Raw genomic sequence first — 23,804 nt, 5'->3', positions numbered from 1 at the left:
TTTCTTCAGAGTTTCAAGTTTGTGCACAAGGAGTATTTTGTGGACTAGGAGGCGTGGGTCTATATCAAAGCCTGCTGATCCTAAAGCCAGTGGTATTGCTTAAGAGTATCTTTAGCTGGCATCTTCACTGTGAGTGAAACTGGAATTACTCTTAAAAGCTGCATAACATCTATTATCAAGGATACTGGGCGGAAACTACACTCTGGTTTCAGTTAGGCCTTGAAATAATACTGAATGAGTCCTTAAGGCAGCAAAAAAATATTTGATGCCAAGAAGGAAGAGATGAGTGACTTGTAAATGGGGAAAGAGAACTTGAGTAAAATGATTCTGGGCTTTGGGACTGAAAAGCCAAATGTTTGATGTGGTTGTTGGAGTTCCATCAATAGTACAAAACTGCTTGGTAATCCCTTGTAAACTGGAAGAAGAGAGGAGAGGCCAGCATTTTCTGATCACTTACTCTCTGGCAAGGTCTCTGCTGATGTCATACTATAAGTAAATGATTTTGTTTCTACAATTAAGATGTGTGGTGAGTGGTAGTTACCCCCATTTTAGGAATGAGGAAACTATTTCTTGGAGAGATTTGGTGGCCCTGTCTCTAGGATATTAAGTTGAAAGCCCATTTGGCAGAGAAGTGGTTAGTCTCTTGATTATGTTTAAAGAAGGACATTAAGAAGCAATAATTTGGTTGGCAATCTTTTTCTACAAAGGGCCAGATATTAAATATTTTAGCCACTGCAGGCCATATGGTGTCTGTCTCAACTACTCAATTTTGCTGCTGTAGCAGGAAAGCAGCCATAGATGATTTATGAATGAATGAGAGTGCCTATGTTTTAATTAAACTTTACAAAAGCAGGTGGTAGGCCATTGTTTGCTGACCCTTGCTTTAGAGGAACAAAACTTCATGAGAGAAAATTACCAGACTGGCATGTTTTGTCAGTAGGAAATATGAATGCAAGCTTCACACTTGGCACATGGTAATTGCTTCATAATTATTAAATAAGCCAGATCTGCCTGCCTACCTTTCTGCTGGTTTGAGCAAATATAAGTAGATTTGAATAGCGTTAAAAAAAAAAAGAGGTTTGGTATCAAAAAAGGTACTTTTAAAACTAGATTATTTATTAGATCTTGCCAGAGGAGTTTGTGGACCTTGGAAGCCTTTACCAATAGGGGAGCTACATGATGTGTGTTAAGATCAGTCCTGTTTTGAGGACACAGGGTTGATGGTACATTAGGATGTACTTTTGGGACATAAAAGGGAGAGCTTTAGGAGTTATGAAGGGACAGTAAGCCCTAGTGACTCATTAAATACAGTGATGCAGAAGAAAATATAGTTTTTAACTTTGATTATCAAAATCACAAACAACAACAGGGATGCCATGGCTGAGCTCTGGAGTTGCAAGAAGACACTGGTTAGATTTTGCACATTATCAAACGGAATTCTCTTAAGTTCTTCCTTGCTCTTTCCTTGCCCTCTGATCTGTTCACTTCAGTGTTCCTCCTTTGCCTGAAATGTCAGATTATGCCTGTGTCAGTAAGGAAAGTTTCTGTTTGAGTCATTTGACCAAGTCAACAATATTTACTTGGTATTCAACTGTGTGCCAAGCATCGTTGTGGACACTATACCCAAACTTGACTATTGCTTTGCCTATCTCTTTGCGTGTTCAGGCAATGAGTACAGGGCTGGTAGATTTTAAACTCTCTAGAATAGATTCTCACTCCTGTGTTTTATTTGATAAGTAACTGGCAATCTGGTCACATCTAAAGCCCAAACCAAGACTTCTCTTGTGGATCAAAATCTCAATTTTCCTGTGATTGCTTAAGAAGGAAGATTCTGAGCCAAGATTTAGAAAAGTCCATATTATGATGTTCTAGAATTCAAAATAGTGATTTTCAAGCTCTTCAGGTAGGGGAAATGTCAAGGCCAATGGAAATACCAGCTACAGTATCATCTTTGCACAGATAATTTACTATCCAGAGTAGAAACAAACCTGAGCCTTTGAGTTGGCAATAGTTTAGCCGATGGTGTCTTGAGAGGATTGTAGAACATAGGTTCTGGCATTCACTCCCTGTTTATATTTGATACAAATTTCCTATAATATCATAAGCAAACAGCACCTATTGATTGGTAGTAGCAATTCAACTTTGTGCAAAGAAATTCAATGTGGTTGGTGGAAAGAACATTTTAAGGCAAGGTTGTAAGAGTATGGGTAATTTGAAGAAAGGAAATTGGACAGATGAGGGAAGATTTCAAGACTAGCTTATTAGAAGAGGATAGAGAAGGTATAGGGAAGGAGGGAGGAAAAGGGTGTAGAAACAAAGGGTGACTGTGAAGCTGACGGGACAGCAGGAGGTCATAATGAAGAATCTATTGCTGCACTCCTAGTCATGACGGTTAGAGGGAGGGACCGTTTACTGTGTACTGTGGACATTAACCCCATGGTGAAGGTCGTTTCTGAAAACCATGATTAAGGCCTGAAGAAATATCCCTTCCTCACAAGATCTAACCCAAATTTGACTGTTATTAGAAGCAACACATTCTTATATAAAACAGAGCACCTTTCTTATTCTTTTACATATTGTTGACTCTGATTGTTTACCACTGAAGGCTCTGTGGAAATGAGAATCCCTTAATCAAAGTATGATAAAACTGCCCCAACCACAAGGCTAGAAAGTTTGGAAGAAAAACCGTTTTTACCTGAAATTCCTTTCAAGTTAGCTTTGAGTGGATCAAAAAGATCGGTGACTCCCCAAGAATTTAAAATGCTTTTTAAGTTGAATTGATTTTGGATCCTAAACCTAAAAGGCAAAAACAAACCATCAACTTTCAAAATTCTCCCTCAATATATTTTCATACACACCACATGAAGTCCAAAGTCCCTAACTTGGAAGTCAGGCTGGCTCCACCAGATTTATTTCCAGCTTCATCTTCCATGGCGCCTTCCCATAAGCCCTAATCTGACCACACAGGGCTCTTCCCCACCTCTGTACTCTTGTTCCTGCTGTTCATTCTAAGTCTTCCCATCGACTTTGATTGTCTTTTAGTTATTATCCATTTTTCAGTTGTTACCTCCTCTTTTTCAGCTATTTTGTGACCTTTGGTTCTTAAAGCCCCATTAACACTTTGTTCTGCTCTTATGATATATAGAACATTCTGCTTCCTATTAGTGTCATTTATGTTATTGTAAACTACCTGAGAAGAGTGGCTATCCCAATTCATTTTTTAAACACTTTTTTGTTTTTTGAGATGGGGTCTCCCTATGTTGCCCAGGCTGGACTCGAACTTCTGGCCTCAAGTGATCCACCTGCCTTAGCTTCCAGAGTAGCTGGGACTACAGGTGTGCCCCACTGTGCCAGGCTCCAATTCATTTTTATTTCTTAATAAAAATTAGTATTTAATGAGCGCTTACATTATGCTAGATACTATAAGCTTTATGTGGATTATCTCATTTCATCTTCATATAACTATGTTATTATTATCCTCATTTTACAGATGGGAAAATCAAGACTTAAAGAGTTTAAGAAACTTGCCCAAGATGACATAATGAGTATGTGATGGACCTCGATTCAAATCAAGCCTGTGTGTGTGCAGAGCCCATGCTCTAATCACCTACATTTTGCTACCTCCCATCTCGTGTGGCATCTCACATATAGTAGGTGCAGAAAAGAGGCTGTTGACTAATTGCCTTATTGACAACTAATAGAGTATTTTATTTAATAGAGTGTTTATACTGGATAAAATATATTTTCATATTTGCTATGTGCAGTTTATGCCTTTGGAGCACAGCGGGAAAAGAATGGAACTTAAAGCCTTGGTTTTCCTAGTAAACCCTTTGAGCACAAAGAATCAGTACACCAATTTTATATTTCCCCAGGGACAAGGCATTTAAAAATTTACTGTTGAAGGATCCTTTAAAAGGGCTACTGATATTATTTTTCTTTGAAAATAAAAAAGATCAAAATGGAAATTAGATGGTCTTTTTCTATAAATAATACAGAACTTACAGGAGAGTAAAAATATTGAACAAGACCATTTAATATCAAAGGTCTTCATTGCTATACAAGACAGTATGACTCATACTTTAAACAAAAGTATCATACTTTCTCATAAAGGTATGTTTTGAATCTTCAGAATAGTTTCCAAAAAAGAAATACACTTTCTCCAAGTATGCTGATATTTCTCCAAAAAATTTTTGGACCCTCTCTTATGAAATTTTCTTAAGTACTGAAAACACATCCTTTTTGAAACCTCTAAATGCTGCAACAGTGGTTATGAGCATGGACTGGGGAACCCAGTGCCTGAGTTTGAATCCAGGATCAAGTAACTACCTGCAAACTAGTTACTTTACCTCCGTGGGAAGTTACTTTACTTCTCTTTGTCACAGTCCTCATTTGTGAAATGACCATAATTGTAATGCGTGTTTGTAGGGTTGTAAAGATTAAATGAATGAATCCTTGCAAAGTGCTTGGAACAATCCCCAGCACAGCCCATGCACTTATTGTTACCATTGTGATTTTTAAATTATTTTTCAATTATATTGAGAAAGAGTTAATTAAGGGCTATTTGAAACTAAATATGATTATGGTGGGTAATAAAACTGGATAATATCATTTTTCATAAACTAAAAATATCAGTAAAAGTGAGATATGACTATAAAAGATTAGAGTGATTGTCTTGTATGGCTATGAAGGCAGATCCAGAAGAAATGCTACAAAAATAACTTGAGTAAAAAAAATACCCTTTACCAATACCAGAAAAGGATAGTACAAGAAAGACAAATTACAGACCAATATACCTTATGAATATAGATGCAAAATCTTCAACAAAATACTAGCAAATTGAATCCAACACCAAATAAATCTCCCCATGACAAAGTGGGATTTATCCCAGGAATGCAAAGTGGGTTCAACATATGCAAACCAATTAATATAATATACCATATTAATAGAATAAAGGACAAAGGCCACATCACCATCTCAGTAGATGCAGAAAAAGCATTTGACGAAGTCCAACACCCTTTCATGATTAAAAACAAACAAACATCAAACATACAACAAACTTTGGATAGAAGGTAACTTCCTTAAATTGATGAAGGGCAGCTACAAAAACCCCACAGCTAATATCACACTTTACAGTAAAAGACTGAAAGCTTTCCCCCTAAGATCAGGAACAAGACAAGAATGTCCACTCTGACCCCTTCTATTTCACATGGTACTGGAGGGTGAGTAGGACAATTACATGAGAAAAAGAAATAGAAGGCATCCAGGTTAGAAATAAAGAAGTAAATCTATCTCTATTCACAGGTGACTTGGTCCTATACATAGAAAACCCTAAAGAATCCACACACACACAAAAAACCTATTAGAGCTAATAAATGAGTTCAGTAAGGTGCAGCATACAAGATTAAGATACAAAAATCAATTGTGTTTGTATACACTATAGAACAATCTGAAAATGAGTAAAAATTAAAAGGAGTAAAATACTTAGAATAAATTTAATAAAAGAAGTGCAAGACTTGCATACTGAAAACCACAAAACATTGTTGAAAGAAACAAAGACCTAAATGGAAGGAAATATATTCTGAGTTCATGGCCCAGAACACTTAATATTGTCAGAAAGTAATACTCACCAAATTGATCTAAAGATTCAACACAATCCCTGTCTAAATCCCTCCTGCATTTTTGGCAAAAATTGACAAGCTGATTCTAAAATTTATATGAAAATGCAAGGGGCCCAGAATAGTTAAAACAATCTTGAAAAAGAAGAAAGTTGAAGGACTCATACTACAGTAATGAAGGCTGTGTGGTACTGGCAAACATACAAACATCTATGCCTATAGGATAGAATTGAAAGTCCAGAAATATACATTTATGGGCAGTTGATTTTGACAAAGATGCCAAGAAAATTCAGTGGAGGAAAGAAAAATCATTCTAACAAATGATATTGGGACAAAGAGATAGATACACACAAAAGAATGAAGTTGAATCCCTACCTCATAGTATATACAATAATTAACTCAAAATGGATTAAAGACCTAAATGTAAGAGCTAAGCCTATAAAGTTCTTAGAAAAAAACATAAACCTAAATTTGTGTGACCCTAACTAGACAATGGTGTCTATTCAATAGAATATGGCATCAAAAGCACAAGAAACAAAAGAAAACATAGATTAATCGAGCTTCGTCCAAATTAACAACTTTTGTGCTTCAAAGGACACCGTTGAGAAGTGAAAAGAAAAACCAGAGAATGACAAAGTATTTACAAATCATATATCTGTTAAGGTACTAGTGTCCAGAATAAAGAACTATTACAACTCAATAATAAAAAGACAACCAATTTAAATATGGGAGAAACCCCTGAAATAGACATTTCTACAAAAAACACATTTCTCCAAGTACATGAAAAGATGCTCTATACCTCATTAGTCATTAGGGAAATGCAAATGAAGTCCACAATGAGATACTACTTCACACCAACTAGAATGGCTAAAATAAAAAGATGGTCATTAACAAGTGTTGACAAGGATGTGGAGAAACTGGATTCCACACACATTGCTGGTAGGAATGTAAAATGGTGCAGTAACTTGGAAAACAGTCTGGTAGTTCTTCAAAACGTAAAATGGAGGGTTACCACATGACCTAGTAATTGCATTCTTAGGTGTATATCCAAGATAATTGAAAATATATATACACAAAAAAATGTGCACTTGATTGTTTCTGGTGGCCAAGAAGTTAAAACAAGCCAAAATGTGTCTAGGCACTCAAATATCTATAAATTGATGAATAGGTAAACAAAATATAGTATATCAATACAATGGAATATTATTCAGTCATAAAAAGGAAGATAGTATTGATTCATGCTACTATGAACCTTGAAAATATTATGCAAAGAAGCCAGACACAAAAGGCCACACATTGTATAATTGTACAATATGTAATTGTATAATTTCACTTACATGAAATTCTGGAATAGGCAAATCTATTGAGAGCAAGTAGATCAGAGGTTGCTAGGAGGTGGGGAGGGGAGTTGGGAGTGACTGCTAATGGATATGGGGTTTCTTTTTGAGGTGATGAAAAGGTTCTGGAATTAGTAGTGATGGTTGCACAACTTTGTGAACATACTGAAAACCTCTGAATTGTGTACTTTAAAATGGTGAATTTTATGTGAATTATACCTTGATTTTTTAAAAAAGAAACACTCCTAGAAAAGCATAAACCACACACCATGATAATCAGCAGCTCCTGGAAGGAAGGGCAAAACTCATTTTGAATATGTGGGATCTGGTGGATTTTAAGAAGATATATATTATATCTAATATCAAAACATGCTCATGCTCAGCCTTCTATGTTGACCTAATAATCAAATGTTTTATTCATTACATACATATTTGGCTTTATTAGTCTTTTTTGTGGGACATCACATGATTGTGGTTATAAATAACCCTTAACACATTCTTGGTTTTCTTGATTATTCCTTTAGTATGCTAAGCATCCCTCATGAAGATTAACAGTCCCTATGCACTTTTTTGTTTATTTATAAATAAAAGGTTACTTTGGAAGCTAGACACCATAATTCATCCAGAATCTACTAGTGCATTGCTTGGGGATGAAAGCACATCTCATAGTCACACAATTTTGCATTGCTACCCATAGTGTGCAAAATTTTTTTGCTCTTGTTAAATGAAAAATGCCTGCTGACTGTAGAGCAAGTCATACTAAAAGAAGAATGAGTGATTTGAGAGAATGGGAGATAAATTCCTGCCTAAAAGCTGATTTTGTGTCTACTGTGATCCAAAGTTTATATCTAAATCTAGACCTAAAACAGTTTTTACTTTTTCTGTTTTGTTCCCCAAAGGATTTAAAGCTAGCTTAAAAACAAACAAAAAGAAAAACTTGGTTAGTTTTACTTGTGAAGTAACTTCATTTTCCTAAAAACCTCTATCCTTCTTGGACAGCAGTCTTGGTAGTCTTAAGGAGATTTAAAAAAAAAAAATTATCAGAATGAGGTTAAGTGCTAACTAATAGTTGTGTTACTAAGATTTCTGCCTTGCCTTGCCTTCCCTGCCTGCCAGTGTTTTTCAGGATCACTGCTTGAGGATTTGAGACTTCTAAAAGCAGAATCAGGACGGTGGAGAGTTCTCAGTGGAGCTGGGAATTTCCCTGGGGTCTCTTCCAGGGAAGAGCTGCTCGAGGGTGAGGCCCACCATCTGTCTCTTAAACCCAAAAAGGTTGGGGTAAATTCCCGCACCAGCCTCCTTTTTCTCTCTGCTTTTGACATGGAACACTGCTCTTCCTTCCCTTGCTGAGTTTCTCTCAAATATAACAGGAAGATTAGGGTTGCTTCTGCTCCCTCCCTGAGAGATCTGTTGAAATATCCAGTATTTGGGTTTTGGTTTGGGGTCCAAATATTTAGTTTTGAGAGATACACTTTACCTTAGAGTTAAGTGCACCTTTTGCCCTGGGCTATGCCAGATCTCACTTTAGACCTTGGCCCTTAACTTGCTGGGTCTCTCTTTGTATGTTTTCCTTCTAGTGCATAGATTTATTTTTAACTCCTCGAGGGAGTACTGCCAAGGACTTTGCCTTTGCCTACTGGAAGCCCAGGCAGTGGAGAGAGGCCAAGGCAGCTAGTGGCTGCTGGACAACATTCCTTGCTTAATGCTGGTCAAAAAGTGGTTATAAATTTACTCTGATTTCAAATATATCACAGAAGCTCATCATTTAAAGAAGCCCTAAGAGGAATCTTTTTGTAAAGTTATGAGTTTTGCTAATAGATTTTGTTTTGAAAAAGCAAAATAGAATGCCACCACTTCACTTTTTGATTTGTATTTGTACCTATTGGATCTTCTTAAAGGAGAGTTCACCTCCATTTAGAAAAAATGAGAACCTTCTGCATAGAGACTTAAAATGTCAAAATTTTATGCCTTAATTTGGCTTCTGATCAGAATTTTATCTGTACTTGCTCAATTACATAAGTCATCTTATCTCTTTGGTTTTGGAAAAATGACAGTTGTATACTCTTAGGATGGGATAAGATTTGGGCAACGTTCCTACAAGGGAACCACGAACACTTCCTCTCCAAAAACTGGTTGTAGCCTAGGGCTGGATCAGGGGGTCCTGGGGGGCTCCAGTCCAGCCCAGTGAAGGCAGAATATCTTGTCTTGGAAAGACTCTGAGAAGTTAGTTCATTTCAGTCTGTACCGTGAGCTAGCCAGCAGTGGCTCTGAAATGGACTCAAACTCTAGGGTCACTTCCTCTTGGCCTAACTTCTGGGGGTACACATTAAACAAGTCATCCCAGTGGCTAAGCACAGACCCTAGAGGCAGACCACCTGTGTGCAAACCCACGCTCTTCTGACTGCTGGCTGCACAGCACCTGTAAGGGGGACTCAGCTGCTCACCTGGGCAGGAACACATCCATCCTGGCTCTCCTCAGGCAGGTGGTCCAGAGGTGGATGGTGCTGGCTGTGAGGTGTGGCTCGATGTGGCTCACGGGGGTGTCTTTGTCACGGGGCAGCACCAGGAACAGACTCACTGCACTTCCCAGGTAAGGCAGCTCCAGCACCCCCACCTGATGGCCTGCAGTGTCCTGGAACTGACCTGAGGGTACAGTGGATCAGAGGTCAGCTCTGTCCCAGGAGCCAGGAGAATGAACCAGTGTCAGACCCTGAGAGAGGCTGGCTCAGAGGACTGGAAACAATAAAACGGAGCATCCACCTCATCCTCAGGAGGCAGTTTCAGGCCAAAGACTGTTGGGCGATATGGTCATTTTATAAAAATCCTAGACCTAGAGTCTTTAAGATACCCTCACAGGACCAGAGGCAGAGGCTCTGTAGGGCTGGGTATGGGGGGGACGATGGCACGTGCAGAACCACAGAGTAGTGCCCCGTTATCCTTGGCAGATATGCTCCAAGAACCCCAGTAGAGGCCTGAACCTGTAGATGGTAATGAGCCCTGCATATACTACGTTTTCTCAATCTGATGACTGAGATGGCTACTAAGTGACTAACGGGCATACTGTAGACAGCCTGGAGATACTGGACAAAGGGATGATTCATATCTCAGGTGGAACAGAGAAGGACGTGAGGAGATTTCACCACACTATTCAGAAGGGCGTGCAATTTAAAACTTGAGTTATTTGTGAAATTTTCCATTTAATATTTTCTGATGCGGATAACTGAAACCTCAAAAAGCAAAATCATGGGTAAGGGTACAGGGTACTACTGTACCCGGTCTTAAAGAAGCAGCCAATTCAATCCCAGCCTATTGTGCCTGCCAGGGTGGCAGTTTGGTCCAAACTCTACTAGTGCAGAAGGAAATGTCAAGCATGAAACTGAGTTTCTCTTCCACATCTGTGTCCTCACTGTCCTGTCAGAGCACACTGTCCAACACTCCTCTCTAAAGTCTCCAGGCACTCTAGTCTTTCCTTCCGCCATGCACGCCCAGTCCAGCAGATGGACCCTGTGGAAATACATCCTGATCCCTTAGGAGCAGGGACCTGGCCTCCTCTCTCCTGCCCTCAGGCCCGGGCTTCCTCTCCCTTTAGACAAACCAGCAGGGGCAGAGCTCACCGTAGTTGACCTCGGCCATTTGGTGCATCATGGGGACCTGAAGGACGAGGCCATGGGCACAGGTGAAAGGCAGGATCTGCGTGTCTGTGGAGGAGAATCTCTTCTGCCAAGTGCCTTGGAAGGACATGGTGCTCACAAGCACAAGCTGAGCAAATGCTGCACTGACTTGCTCCCACGGCCAGCCACCAGGGCCCTCACTGGGGCCCTCACCTGCAAGCAGGAAAGCAAGGGGGCCGTGGGTTAAATGTGCATTGAAACTGAACCGAACCCAGTGCGTGTGTGGATGAGGAGTGCAGAGTTAAAATGTGAAAATGAAGGTCTTTTTGCTTAAGGTGGTCTCTCTCTTCATCTTACAATATCTTTTCAGTCTACTTAAGAATATTTAATTCCCTGTCTCAGCTCCTTGTGCTGTCAGGGACCCAAGCCACCAGGAGCTGCTCTCAACTTTTGGGGACTGTTGAGCGATATGGTCATTTTATAAAAATCCTAGACCTAGAGTCTTTAAGATAACCTCACAGAGCCGGAGTCAGAGACTCTGTAGGGCTGGGTATGGGGGTGACAATGACAACCCCTGCTGGGGAATGAGAGTGTGGAGAGGGAAATGGAAAGTGAGAACTCGGAAGTCCTGACACCTGGGTGACCAGTCAGGGGAGGTGGGGGCAGTGAGGCATCTCTGGAGTTGGGTTGGTAGCGTATTTATTAAAATCTGTTAATTGCAAATTGATATGTGTTTATAACCAGCTGTTGCTGAAGACCCTGCTTTTTATTCTTTTCTGAACAGGTTGGGATGCTGCTCCTGGTTCTGTTTGGGGCCATTTCCTAGGAATTATTAGACATTTCCTCCCCAGGCATACCCTTGGAAGGAGTATGTGCTGTGATGGGAGATCCTGCACATTGTCGCCCCCAGTCCCCACCCTGCCCCACTGCTGAGCTGAATCTCTCACTGAGCCTTTGCTTAGACAACAATATTCAAGGTATGGTCTTTGGAGGGCTGCAGTTAAAATTTCATGCAGTGTCAGAAAGAGGAGCAGGCAGACTACCCCTATGGGGATAGTTTTTGTCCCAGCTGTTTATTTGTTTAATACGCACACACTTTGTGCTAGGCTCTGTTCTAAGTGCTTTAGCAAATCCTCACTGACTCCTCCTAACAGTTCTATTGTTATTCCCTATTTCACAGGTGAGGGAACTGAGGCTCAGAGAAGTTGGGTAAAGTCACATACTTATGAGGGGTGAAGCCACCATCCACCCAGTTAGCCAATGCAATGTGGATTGCATTGAAATAGAACCCCAGCGGCTCCATGGAAAGCTTGGATTTGAACCCAAGCAGCCTGGCTCTGGACTCTGTGCTCTGAGCAACTGAGCCAACTGCCCCTTTTTCTTAGAGGACAATCACCATGCATTGGGAGCTGCTTCTCTGGCCTTACGCCCTGGCAGCACAAGGATGTGAGCAGGGAATTAAACATATTTAAGTAAATTGAAAAGACATGGTAAAATATAACAGCATGAGAGAGAACTTTATCGCAAAAGATGTTAATTTTTGCATTTAATTCTGCCACCCTTGTCCACACACTCACCGTTTTCCACTCAGTCATAGTATACATATCACTTCCTATTCTGCTTTTCTTTTTTTTTTTTTTTTTGAGATGAAATCTTGCTGTTGCCCAGGCTGGAGAGCAGTGACGCAGTCTCGGCTCACTGCAACCTCTGCCTCCCGGGTTCAAGCGATTCTCCTGCCTCAGCCTCCCCAAGTAGCTGGGATTACAGGCACATGCCACCATGCCTGGCTGATTTTTTGTATTTTTAGTAGAGACGGGTTTCACCATGTTGGCCAGGCTAGTTCAAACTCCTGACCTCGTGATCTGCCCGCCCTGGCCTCCCAATCCTATTTTGCTTTTTAACTAACCCTGGGTCTTGAATGTTCTCCACATTGCTGTGAAACTTTTGAAATGATCAAGGATGCTGGAGCCAGACCACCTGGGTTAGAATCCTGGCCTGTGGACCCTGGGCAGGAGGGTGAGCCTTCTGTGCCTCAGTTTCTGCATTTATGGAATGGGTAGAGTAATAGCGCCTACCCCTTAGGATTATTGTGACGGTAAACTGAGATAATCAACTTGGAGCAGTGCTAACTAAATAAACACTCAGTAAGCATTCATGATTTTAATTATCTTTCGTAATAATTACAACTGCATAACATGCAGGTGCTGTGCTACACTGATTCACACCTCATTGCCGGGCAGCGAGGCTGTTTGTAAGTCTCTTTCTTCAATAACACTGAGCTAAACATCTTATTGTGTGTAACTTTTTCTTAAATTATTTCCTTAACCTAAATTCCCAGGAAACCACTTTTTTTGGCTCCTGTTGCATTTTGCTATCACAGGTGGTTTATTATAGATGAGAGCAGAGCTCGGTGGGGGGACAGTTGCATGGGAGAAAGCCTGTGGGGTCCTCCGAGGTGGGAGGCTCTGAAGAGTACACTTCTGTGTTCTTGTGTGCTCTCATGGCTCGTGTGTGTTTGTGTGCCCATGTGTATATTTGTGTGGGGGAGGGTCAGAGCAGGAAGAGAGGCAGAAAGGGACTCAGTGTCCCCTTGTCATTCAAGGGTAGGATCTCCTAAGAGGACAAACTTCTGCTGTAATTGAAGGTGGCCTGAGCACCATGGCCTCTGACAAGTGATGGGTGAGACTCTGTCTCTGCAGCCCTCTGCCTTAGCCTTGTTGAAATGGACAGTTTTCTTTTACCTGCAGTCTGTCTGGAGGCCCCTTCGCTAGTCTGGATGGCGGTGCTATTGGGCTCACTGAGGTCGGCTGGTTCCAGGCTGCTGTTAGCCCACCAGGAGACCTGCTCCACAAAGCAGGGGGACAGCGGCGTTCCCACTTGCACAAAAAGGCTGCAGGCCAGCTCCATCTCGGCGCCTTGGCTGGAGGTGGGTAGTGTGGCATAAACAGCATGCAAGAAATCTTTCACCCTTTGGTCTGTGAAAAACAAGTTGGGATAAGTTGACAATGGTGAGTGTGAGTAAGGAGTTAGCACAACCTCCAGCACACATTGCATTGAGATGGAACGCCAGCAACTCCACTCTTGCTCATAAGGTTCATCTACCATACAAAGCCAGTTTGAAAAAGTCATAGCTAATGTGCTCAGGAATCAGCCTGGATCCACCAATTAACAGTTGGGAAGAAACCATGCCAGATCTGAAAGAAATCAGGCTGCAATGAAGTCAAATAGAAAAACACCACCAACATCATGTAGATGAATAGAGGTTATTCTTCCTTAATTTTCTGCTTTAGGAAGGTTGATGTGTGCTGGAGTAGAGATTCTAGGGCTGGGAAAACAGCAGGTCCAAGGTGCAGGGTGACGGGGTTTCAAACACAACATCAGGAGATCTATGTGCAATGTCACAGTGACAATGATGGGAGGTGGCCAGGATGTTGTGCTGTCAGTATGTCTTGTACCGAGGTTTAAATCCATTCCCACAACTGCGTTTCATGAGCCTGAGTAACATTTGGATTCAGCCTTGTGTAGAACTATGCTTTCAATTTGAGAAATACAGAGGAAAGGTAAGAACTCCTCCCATCCCCCCTTTCCCTAAGACCAGCAGACAGCTTGTGTTATTAATGTCAGTGAAAGGCTGCAAGAATGTCAAGGAAGTAATAAGCATTTGAGAGAGTTGATAGCTTCCACCTTCATGGATGGCAGCTGGACTTCTATTTATTTACTGTTTATACAGGAGATTGCTTCCTTCTTTCCATGATCAATAGTGGATTTTGTTTTCATGTTATTATTCACAAGCTGCAGCTTCTGTCCTCCCCCAGGCATCCCATAGCTGGAACAAGGGCTCTTGCCCACTGGTGAGTCTAGACACAGTTGCATACCCCAAGCTTCTCATTCCTGATACATGAAAGCTGAGTGTTTCCAGAAGTGAAGCCCCCTTGCTTAGGCTGCTTCTATTCACTTTTGGGCACAGCCCTGCAGTTATCTACAAACCCTCCCTGTAAGACAAAATGCTGGGTATCTTTTCCTCCACTACCTGGCTCCAGCTGGTTTTCACTGGGATGAAACTCTCACTCACTTGGGGTCTGTCCCCTCTGACACCCTTCATGTTGCAGAAGCCAAGCCAGGAGGCAGCAGCAGACCCCCGAGTTTCCTGGCTAATGTTCTCTGGAGGCACAGGAACCCAGAGTCCACCCTAGCCAGGGCTCCCAGCCACAAGGCTGCAGAGGACAATAGTAGGCAGACATCACTTGTCCACAATATGTTCACTACCAAAGCTGCTTCCGAGAATCCACAATTGCAAAAGACTGACTCAGAATCTTGATCTCATGAATCAGCCTAACTTAAGTGCTTGCATTTGAGTGTAGTAAGAAAAAAATGGATAAAAACATACTTACAATCAGATTTTACTCTATCCAGGAATGTCACATGTATTTCTGAGATCACATTCCTAGGAATGTTGACTGTCTGCAGAGAAGAATTGAAACACTTCCCTTGTCCATAGTGTGGTGTGACCTGAGGAATGGTCACAGAGCTCTCCTCTCCATCTTTCCACCCTCTCTGGGCCAGGGGACCCGCATTCTTTTAGTCAGAAACATTAAAATAGCAGAGTAAGTTGGCTTGAAGTGAATTTTTGTGTGAAATCTTTTCTCTGCCCTAGCCTGGTTTGTCTATGCACATTTGCACACAGGAAGAACATTTTTAGACCTGCCAGCATATGCAATGACAGGGTAAAAAATGCCAGAGGTTGACTGTGTTCATAGACATTGTGCTAAACACTCAACACTCCTGATCACACCGAATGCTTTCGACAGTCCTGTGAATTGAGGGCTATTATTATCCCCATTTTATATATGAGCGAGCAGAGGCCCAGACAGATTAATAAAGGTGCTCAGTGTCACCCAGGTATAGGTGGTGGGGCTTTACTGCCCTGCCCACCCACAGGGTGAAGAATGGGTGGGCTGGGACGACCCTGCCTAGGACAGCTTCATTCCACTTTGAATGAACATGAGGCCGCAGAGCTCATAGCCTCTTTTTTTTTTTTTTTTTTGTTCTATCTTTGCTGAATTCCTAGATCCTAGTCTAGGAAGAAAAATGTTATGTGCGTGAGTGTCTGTTTTAGCTGGAGCTGGTAGATTGGTTCTGAGGCCGGGCACTGAGCTGAGGCACTGAGCATAAGCAGAGGGGAAGCTGACCCAGCATTCGAAAGACTCATGCTGCTGCTGGCAGAGCTGCTCTAAAATACATAATCCACAGAAATAAGCTGGCAGATCTGGCACTGGCTAGAAGTCACAGATTTATAAAAGCAGGTTGGTCAAAAGCATGGGCTCTGAAACCAGGCAGCCTGGGCTTTAGTCCCAACTCTGTCACTTATTGGCTCTGTGAACTTGAGCAAGTTGCTTCAATTCTCCATGCCTATTTGCTCATTTCTAAAATTGGGATGATAATAAAATTATCATCCTCAACAGAGCTGTTGTGACAATTAATTCAATTAATGTTTGTAAGTGCCTCCAGCACTGCCTGGCACCTAGGAAAGCACTATGCTAGGGTGTGTCAAATGAAACTGAAACATTGCCATGAAACCTATTAGGTTAGAAGGGAACCTTAAAATTCAAGGGTCACCACCATCCCAAAGTCTGAATGCCTTCTGTCACAGACCTGTCCAGTGATCACTCTTCCCCATGTGCATGCCATAGGGAGCTGAGCTCCCTATCTCCCAGGTAGCCTGAGCAGCAGGGTGAGCTGGAGAGAGTGTGAGTATGAGCAGCAGGGTGAGCTGGAGAGAGTGAGTGTGAGTGTGAGCAGGAGGGTGAGCTGGAGAGAGCGTGAGTATGAGCAGCAGAGTGAGCTGGAGACAGTGTGAGTGTGAGCAGGAGGGTGAGCTGGAGAGAGTGTGTGAGCAGCAGGGTGAGCTGGAGAGTGAGTGTGAGTGTGAGCTGGAGAGAGTGAGTGTGAGTGTGAGCAGAAGGGCGAGCTGGAGAGAGTGAGTGTGAGTGTGAGCAGCAGGGTAAACTGGAGAGAATGAGTGTGAGCAGCAGGGTGAGCTGGAGAGAGTGAGTGTGAGCAGCAGGGTGGGCTGGAGAGAGTGAGTGTGAGTATGAGCAGCAGGGTGAGCTGGAGAGAGTGAGCGTGAGTGTGAGCAGGTGGGTGAGCTGGAGTGAGCATGAGTGTGAGCAGCAGGGTGAGCTGGAGAGAGTGAGCGTGAGTGTGAGCAGGTGGGTGAGCTGGAGTGAGCATGAGTATGAGCAGCAGGGTGAGCTGGAGAGAGTGAGCGTGAGTGTGAACAGGTGGGTGAGCTGGAGTGAGCATGAGTATGAGCAGCAGGGTGAGCTGGAGAGAGTGAGCGTGAGTGTGAACAGGTGGGTGAGCTGGAGAGAGTGAGTGTGAGCAGCAGGGTGAGCTGAAGAGTGTGAGTGTGAGCTGGAGAGAGTGAGTGTGAGTGTGAGTGTGAGCAGAAGGGTGAGCTGGAGAGAGTGAGTGTGAGTGTGAGCAGCAGGGTGAGCTGGAGAGTGTGAGTGTGAGCAGCAGGGTAAACTGGAGAGAATGAGTGTGAGCAGCAGGGTGAGCTGGAGAGAGTGAATGTGAGCAGCAGGGTGGGCTGGAGAGAGTGAGTGTGAGTATGAGCAGCAGGGTGAGCTGGAGAGAGTGAGCGTGAGTGTGAGCAGGTGGGTGAGCTGCAGAGAGAGCGTGAGTGTGAGCAGGAGGGTGAGCTGGAGAGAGTGAGCGTGAGTGTGGGCAGGAGGGTGAGCTGGAGAGAGTGAGTGTGAGCAGGGGTGTGAGCTGCAGAGAGTGAGCGTGAGTGTGAGCAGCAGGGTGAGCTGGAGAGAGTGAGTGTGAGTGTGAGCAGGAGGGTAAGTGAGTGTGCACGTGGGCAGGCCTCTTACCATGGACAGTGTACCCCAGGGCATCTGCCAGCTGCTGGCCAGTGCTCCCTTCTGCTCCAAACTGCAGGATCTCCAGGGGGAGGGACACACCAGCAGGAGAGATGACGAAGTTCGTCTCGTTTCTACACGTGGCCACGCTCTGGTAGAGGCGAAGTGCAAACTCAGTCTTCAGCAATGTCATTCCTTCACGGAGGTGGCCATTTGCTCGGAGGAAGCAAGAGTGAAGGAGAAAGAGGGTTATCAGGAAAGGCGGCATGAAGGCTGGGAGGGTTCCTGCAATTCAAAAGGAAGAGATGCAGGGTAGGCTGGAAGCTGGTGATGAAAGAGGGCCATATCCCACAGAGGACTGGGACCCCCAGCTCTGTTTTTAGGGGCTGGGGACGGCTGAGGGAGACATGCATTGAGCTGTCTTGGTTACCCACCCTGAGGCCCACCTGTCTGGGCTGCAGAGCTGCACCCTCTTGTTTCAGCATTAGAAATACTCACTGTGGTCCTTTGGCAGCCAAACTGCAGGTCTGAAGATCTGCTTCGGCCACTTACTGGATGTGTGACTTTGGCAAAGCCCTGGTCAGATCAGAAGCAAAGCATTATGTTGGGAAAAGAAATATAAGAGGTAATCCTACTCATTGTTCTTGGTATTTAGCCAGCTTATAGCTGTGCTGTGTCTATCAGGAATAATAATAAATAATTATCTACTATGTTAAAAGGGACTTTGTACATTTGCAGTTAATAATCCCAACAATCTCACTAGTATCTGCTATTATATTTCATCTATAAAGAGGATGATTGAACCTTTGAGGCCCAGTGACTCATTTATATGGGAAAAGAAACAGTGCTGTGAGTCAAATCCTGGTCTTCTATGAGTGGTATATAAAATTTTGAGAATACCTATGTGCATTAAAATATTGATACATGAACTAATTGTACCTTGAATATCAGAATTCTTGTGATGCAAATTAGTCTCTAAAAAAGAATATTTTCACAAAGATAGTTCCTACCACAGAAATGTACTCTTCCAAGGAAGAGAGATCATTAACCAGAAAATAATGCGAGAAAGGCAACGCAAAAAAATGTTTTCAATGACCATGCCACACATCCAGCCAGCAGCAGTTTTTGTTAAGTTGCCTGACTGTACATACCAGACTGATGTAAGAGGAGGTCCAGAGTCACTTCCTGGACTCACCAGTGAGCAGCTCACCCTGCTGCTCACACTCACACTCTCTCTCTCCAACTCACCCTCCTGTAGAAGTTTGCAAGCAAGGCCACTAAGCATGATGGTGCCTATTTTAGGTAAAGGTCCAAGATAGAAAACATCTTCTCTTTTTTCCAGCCCTTCCTCCCTACAGCCAAGTACAAATGCAGTGCTTGGATGACCTTGGTACATAGGGCTCGCTCTCTCTCTCTCTCTCTGTCTCTCTCTCTCTCTCTCTCTCTTTCTTTCTATGTGTGTGTGTGTGTCCCAGCCCAGGATCATTTGCAAAACTCTTAAGCCCCGGGGTTCTTGCAGCTCTTATAACCTTCCACCTCCCACAAGAACACTCTCAGCAATCAGACCTTGATGTCCCTGGGCTCCCCATGAACAAATCCCTGTCATGGCTCACCTCGAATGAGCCACTTACTCACGGACTTTTGTATCACTGTTGCACGTTTCCTTGCTCGACTGTTCTTGTGGGTCTCTAGCATTCATGTGCTCCCCTTTTAAAAAAGTGGAGCAGAATCTGCTTTGAATCACAAGACAGCGCAGAGAGGAAGCTGGCGATTGCCGTCTCTGCCGGCGATGTCTCTACCACTCGGTCCAAATTCCTGGAGCCTGGAGGTCCTGCAGAGAGCCAGGAGAAGCAGCCCAGCCCAGGGCAGCAAAGCCCAGATCGGGAACAGAGCAGGGCTGTGGGGGGAGAGCCAGCCACACCCGTCAAGCCTTCTTAGGCTTGTGACCTGGTTGTACCAGCAAGGAACCCCTCATCCAGCCCTTTGTCACATTGAGGAATTCCACTGATAACTTTGCTTGTTGGGCTTTTGCTGGGTACCAGGTACCTAATGCTTCCCCCCTCCTCCTGTGAAGAAAACAATAAATCAGTCATTGGGCATGACTTAAACTTTCAGCAAATGAAAAAAAATTCTGCAAAAGAGAAAACAACGCAAGATATGGCACGATCAGTTCGGAGCAGGGTGACTTGCCTCATTTATTATTAATCAAAGTGAATGCACTAATTTATATATGTAACTTGAGTTATTAATAATCTGGTTCTTCTCAGATACAACAGTTTGTAAGTCCAATGACTAATTTGAGAAAGAGACCATGTTGTCAATGAGTAGACACATATTTTTGAAAAATATGAGCAGGTTCTGTCAAAAGTCTGTCCTTGTGATCAATTCAGAATTACATACATTTCTATTAAGGACTTAGGCCTTGTATTAAGTTCAAAATAGATGGTAGCTTATATGTGGTTACAGATTAAAGAAGAACTGAATGCAATTCTTAATAATTATCTCTCAGGCATCTGTAAGTGTTAATATTTGAAAATCAATGGACTGTTTTCACTTGACAACTACCCATACACCTGTAATCAGTGGGTAATTCACTTTAAAGAGTTTTATTGCTGACACCCAAACCTGGGATTGTTTACAGGTCTTAGGATAGTTACAGTTCTGTAATTGCATCACATAAAATATCCCCAAATCTTTACTTTAGATTCAATGCAATTGTGAATGGACAGGGTATTCTCTAAGCCATGGTATGAAAGGAGAATAAACAGGTTTAACTTATTCTATAGCACCCAGAGAGGGCATATCATTCATCCATCTGTCCATCTGTCCATCCATCCATCCATCCATCAATCCATCTGTCCATTCGTCTGTCCATCCATCCATCTGTCCGTGCATCCATCCATCCATCCATCCATCCACCTATCCATCCATCCAACAAATATCTCTTGATCACCTGCTTGGTCACAAATCACTGTGCTGCTAGGTTCTGGGCATATGGCAGTGAACCAGTAACCTGGGCTCAGCTTCTGTGGGACTTAGAGTTTTGCTCACTGCCTGTGTATTTTAGATGTTGATGGTGATGGAGCGGCAGTAAACTTGTGAGGACTGTCTTGTCACATTGTGAGCTCCCTGTAGCAGGAATTCCAGGGGAAACAGCTGATTCACTATTTGCCAGTGGTAGCAGTGGAGAGAAGCTTATAAAAAGATTTCCCAAATTAAAAAAAGGTTGTTTGTGTAACTTCTACAAACATTTCTTTCTAACTCTATGAATATACCATTCTAACTTGCTTTTAAGAGGCATCCTTTGGGAAAAATGCTAGGGAAATTTTACATATAGAAATTAACATTTTCTATATAGGCTAAACATTTCAAAGTGTGAATGAATGAAAGATGAACTGCAAGTGATTTTTCTTCTGTGTACTCAGCCTTGAACCTGGGTAAGTCACTGTGGCCTCTGACCATTTAAGCAGAGATTACCATGTTTATTTCTATCTTGCTGGGATGGATGTTCATTATACTGCTAAGTGAGGCTCCATTCTTGGAGATGTTTATTTGTAATTTTAACAACATATATAGGGAACATTATTGAGCACTTACTGTGTTCCAGCTACTCTATTAGACCCTGTCCATTCACAATTGCAATGAATCCTCACAGCAATCCTATGAGGAATGTATTATCATTTCCATTTTGCAGATGAAGAAACTAAGTCTGAAGAGCTTAAGATCTTGCCTAAGGTCCCACCAGGCCAAGCTGGGGTTTGAACCTAGGGCCACCTTGACACTAAGGCACATGCCCTTCATCACAGTCTTGGTGCTGTCAGGAGCCAAGGGATGGGGTCTCTTAAAATCCCTTTTGGCTGTAGGATTCTAAGCCTTTCGTTGGCCAGCCCAGACTCTTTTGCTCGTAATGTGTGTTCACTTTGCTCACATTTACCAGGAATGCTGTGGTGAATCACCTGTAGGTAGACTGCTATGAGGCCCAGCACTTTTAAAAATTATGGTTTAACATTTTTCACTGGCCGATTCTTATAAACAAATCATTTTCAAATCCAAAGGTCTACCAAACTAATGTGATGGATAGAAGCATTGCATTTCAATTCAGTTAGGACATAATTAATAGGTAGGCATCTCCTTTGTGTTTATATGGGCTGCCTGTCTGGGGTTGTACAGAAAGAGTCCCATTTGTAGCCCTGACCTTGAGGATTTTGCCATGAAGAAAGAGCACACCCACTGAGGAAGACATGGGCACTGTTAAAAGAAGTCTCAGGGAACAGCTAGAGCAAGCCAGAGGGCAACGCAAGGTAGCCCAGCACATGGTGCTGCAAAGCCAGATGAAATTAGCAAGTCCTTCATGGGAAATGGTGCAGGTGAGCCTCCACCTGTCCTTCCAGGAAGGCAACGGCAAAGCGCTGCTGCTGGGCTTCCTGCTGTCCCAGCTGATAGCTGCAACACGGCCCTCTAGTACTTCACAGCTATGCAGTGCATAGACGCAAAATGAATCTGGGCCTCTCTACTTTTCGATACCTTTCAGAATGGTGTGCTGGAGAGAGCACAGTGGGCTGGCAGACCTTGGGCAAGTCACTGAATTGCTCTGAGCTTTAGTTGCCTCTTCCGCAAAGTGGGTGTATAATACCTACCTCTCACTGTGAAGATGATGGCAAACAGCCGTAGCATGGCGCCTGATAGGCAGGAAAGGCTGAAAGCATCAGCTTCTTTGGACTATGTCCCCATCTCTCATCTCACCTTACTAAAGAAAGGACCGTCGAGGTCCTTTCATGCTCGCATAAGAAGGGGCTTTGGAATCATCATGTAACCGGCTGGACTATGAATCTATGCTGTTGTATCCAGAAATATGTTTTTATTTTTTTAATTAATTTTTTTCTTTTGAGACGGGGTTTTGCTCTGTCACCGAGGCTGGAGTGCAGTGGCACGACCTCGGCTCACTGCAACCTCTGCCTCCCGGGTTCAAGCAATTGTCCTGCCTCAGCCTCTCGAGTAGCTGGGATTACAGGTGCCTGCCACCACGCCTGGCTAATTCTTTTGTATTTTTAGTAGAGATGGGGTTTCGCCATGTTGGCCAGGCTGGTCTCGAACTCCTGGTCTCAAGTGATCTGCCTGCCTCAGTCTCCCAAAGTGCTGAGATTACAAGCATGAGCCACCACATCCAACTGGAAGTATGTTTTTAAATGTCTTGCAAGAAATAGGTTGGAAACTTTAACAAAGGCTCTAGACTTGAATTCAGAGCTAGTTTTTAATCTAACTTGTAGAAACTAAGTTATTTAATAACTTACTTTGTTATTACGTTAACTATTATGTTATTATGTTAACATAAGTTGTTGCTGTCTCAGGTGCAGAGGGTTGAGTTAATCCTCCTCCTCAGTTCATGCCACGTAGTCACACTGTTCCATGCAAGCACCCCTCTCTTGTCATTTTGTTTCTTCTTAGGAATATGCTTTGAAAAAGATACATTGTTGTTTTATGTGCATGCATTTTAAATTTACATACCTGCTTTTATGTTATGTATTTTGTTATGTTCCCTAATGTTTTTCAGTAAACACTACGTTTTTTAAGATGTAGCTGTGTGGTGCTATGCATGCATCCGATCCTGGCTTCCAGCTTCTGGGCGATACTCGACAGTGTGCAACTGCCACATTTTCTTTATCTGCTCTCCCAGTGATGAACATCCAGGTCGCCTTTAACTCCTCGCCAGCGCAAACAGCCCTTAGACAGTTCTTGTGGACTGTGCGGGAATTTCCCTAGGATGTTTACCAGAGAATTTGGACGTTATAGACTGTGCATATATTTAATTTTACTACGTAGCTACACACTACGCTCTGGAACATCTACATCCTTCTACACCCCGCCAACACCCCGCATCTCTGCCAAGTATTTCCCATCACTTTTATTTTTCAACTTTAATAGATGCAAAGTCGTATCTCATTCTGTTAATTTGGATTTGGCGGGTTACCAATGATTTTGAGCGTCTCATAATATGCTTGTTACTTTTCTGTTTCCTCTTCTGAAATTACCTATTTATACTCTTTATCCATTTTTCTATATTGTGGTTGTTGTTTTCTTCTTGATTTGTAGTCCACATAGAGTATACATCCCTTGCCAATTTTAGATATTGCAAATATTTTCTCCCCTTTTGGCCATTATCTATTTACTTTCCTCATGATGTCTTTTGTTGAAGAGAAATCCTTAATTTTCATGTATTTATATTTATATTGTTCTTTCCCACTGATGTGTAGTGTCTCTTCTCCCATATGTTAGATCCCTGTATACACATGGGTATGCTCTGAGCTCTCTTCTCCATCCCACTCTCAATTCCTGTTTACCACATTGCTTTCATAACTATGGCTTTAAAATATGTCT

At 42.7% G+C, this 23,804-nt stretch overlaps 2 protein-coding genes and 1 long non-coding RNA gene across 5 annotated transcripts in view; 2 read left to right on the top strand and 1 right to left on the bottom strand.

Moving 5' to 3' along the window:
- Positions 1–13,348, top strand: part of INTS6 (integrator complex subunit 6) — a 108,650-nt gene extending 95,302 nt beyond the window's left edge. Inside the window, exons 19-21 of one of the 3 annotated variants that reach the window (XR_004030181.1) lie at positions 3,491–3,650; positions 8,069–8,189; positions 13,311–13,348. The gene's annotated coding sequence lies outside the window, so the exon portion shown is untranslated. Of the gene's footprint in view, positions 1–3,490; positions 3,966–8,068; positions 9,411–13,310 lie in introns of those variants that run through there. The other 2 variants (XR_004030180.1, XM_030813429.1) reach the window with 2 other exon arrangements.
- SERPINE3 (serpin family E member 3) overlaps positions 1–20,296 on the bottom strand; it is a 24,465-nt gene extending 4,169 nt beyond the window's left edge. The window contains 5 exon segments of the mRNA XM_030813432.1: positions 2,696–2,796; positions 9,397–9,595; positions 10,567–10,776; positions 13,305–13,538; positions 17,442–20,296. Of these exon segments, the coding sequence (XP_030669292.1) occupies positions 2,696–2,796; positions 9,397–9,595; positions 10,567–10,776; positions 13,305–13,538; positions 17,442–17,697 (1,000 nt within the window). The 5' untranslated portion in view covers positions 17,698–20,296.
- Positions 13,400–23,804, top strand: LOC115835195. The gene is made up of 2 exons (XR_004030182.1): positions 13,400–13,489; positions 22,981–23,804. It is a non-coding gene; the product is annotated as an uncharacterized LOC115835195 (long non-coding RNA).

This window comes from Nomascus leucogenys, chromosome 5 (genome assembly GCF_006542625.1).
Source record: "Nomascus leucogenys isolate Asia chromosome 5, Asia_NLE_v1, whole genome shotgun sequence".
NCBI classification, from domain to species: domain Eukaryota; kingdom Metazoa; phylum Chordata; class Mammalia; order Primates; family Hylobatidae; genus Nomascus; species Nomascus leucogenys.
The sequence above is the reverse complement of the archived record's forward strand: the minus strand, read 5'-3'. Positions and strand labels throughout refer to the sequence as shown.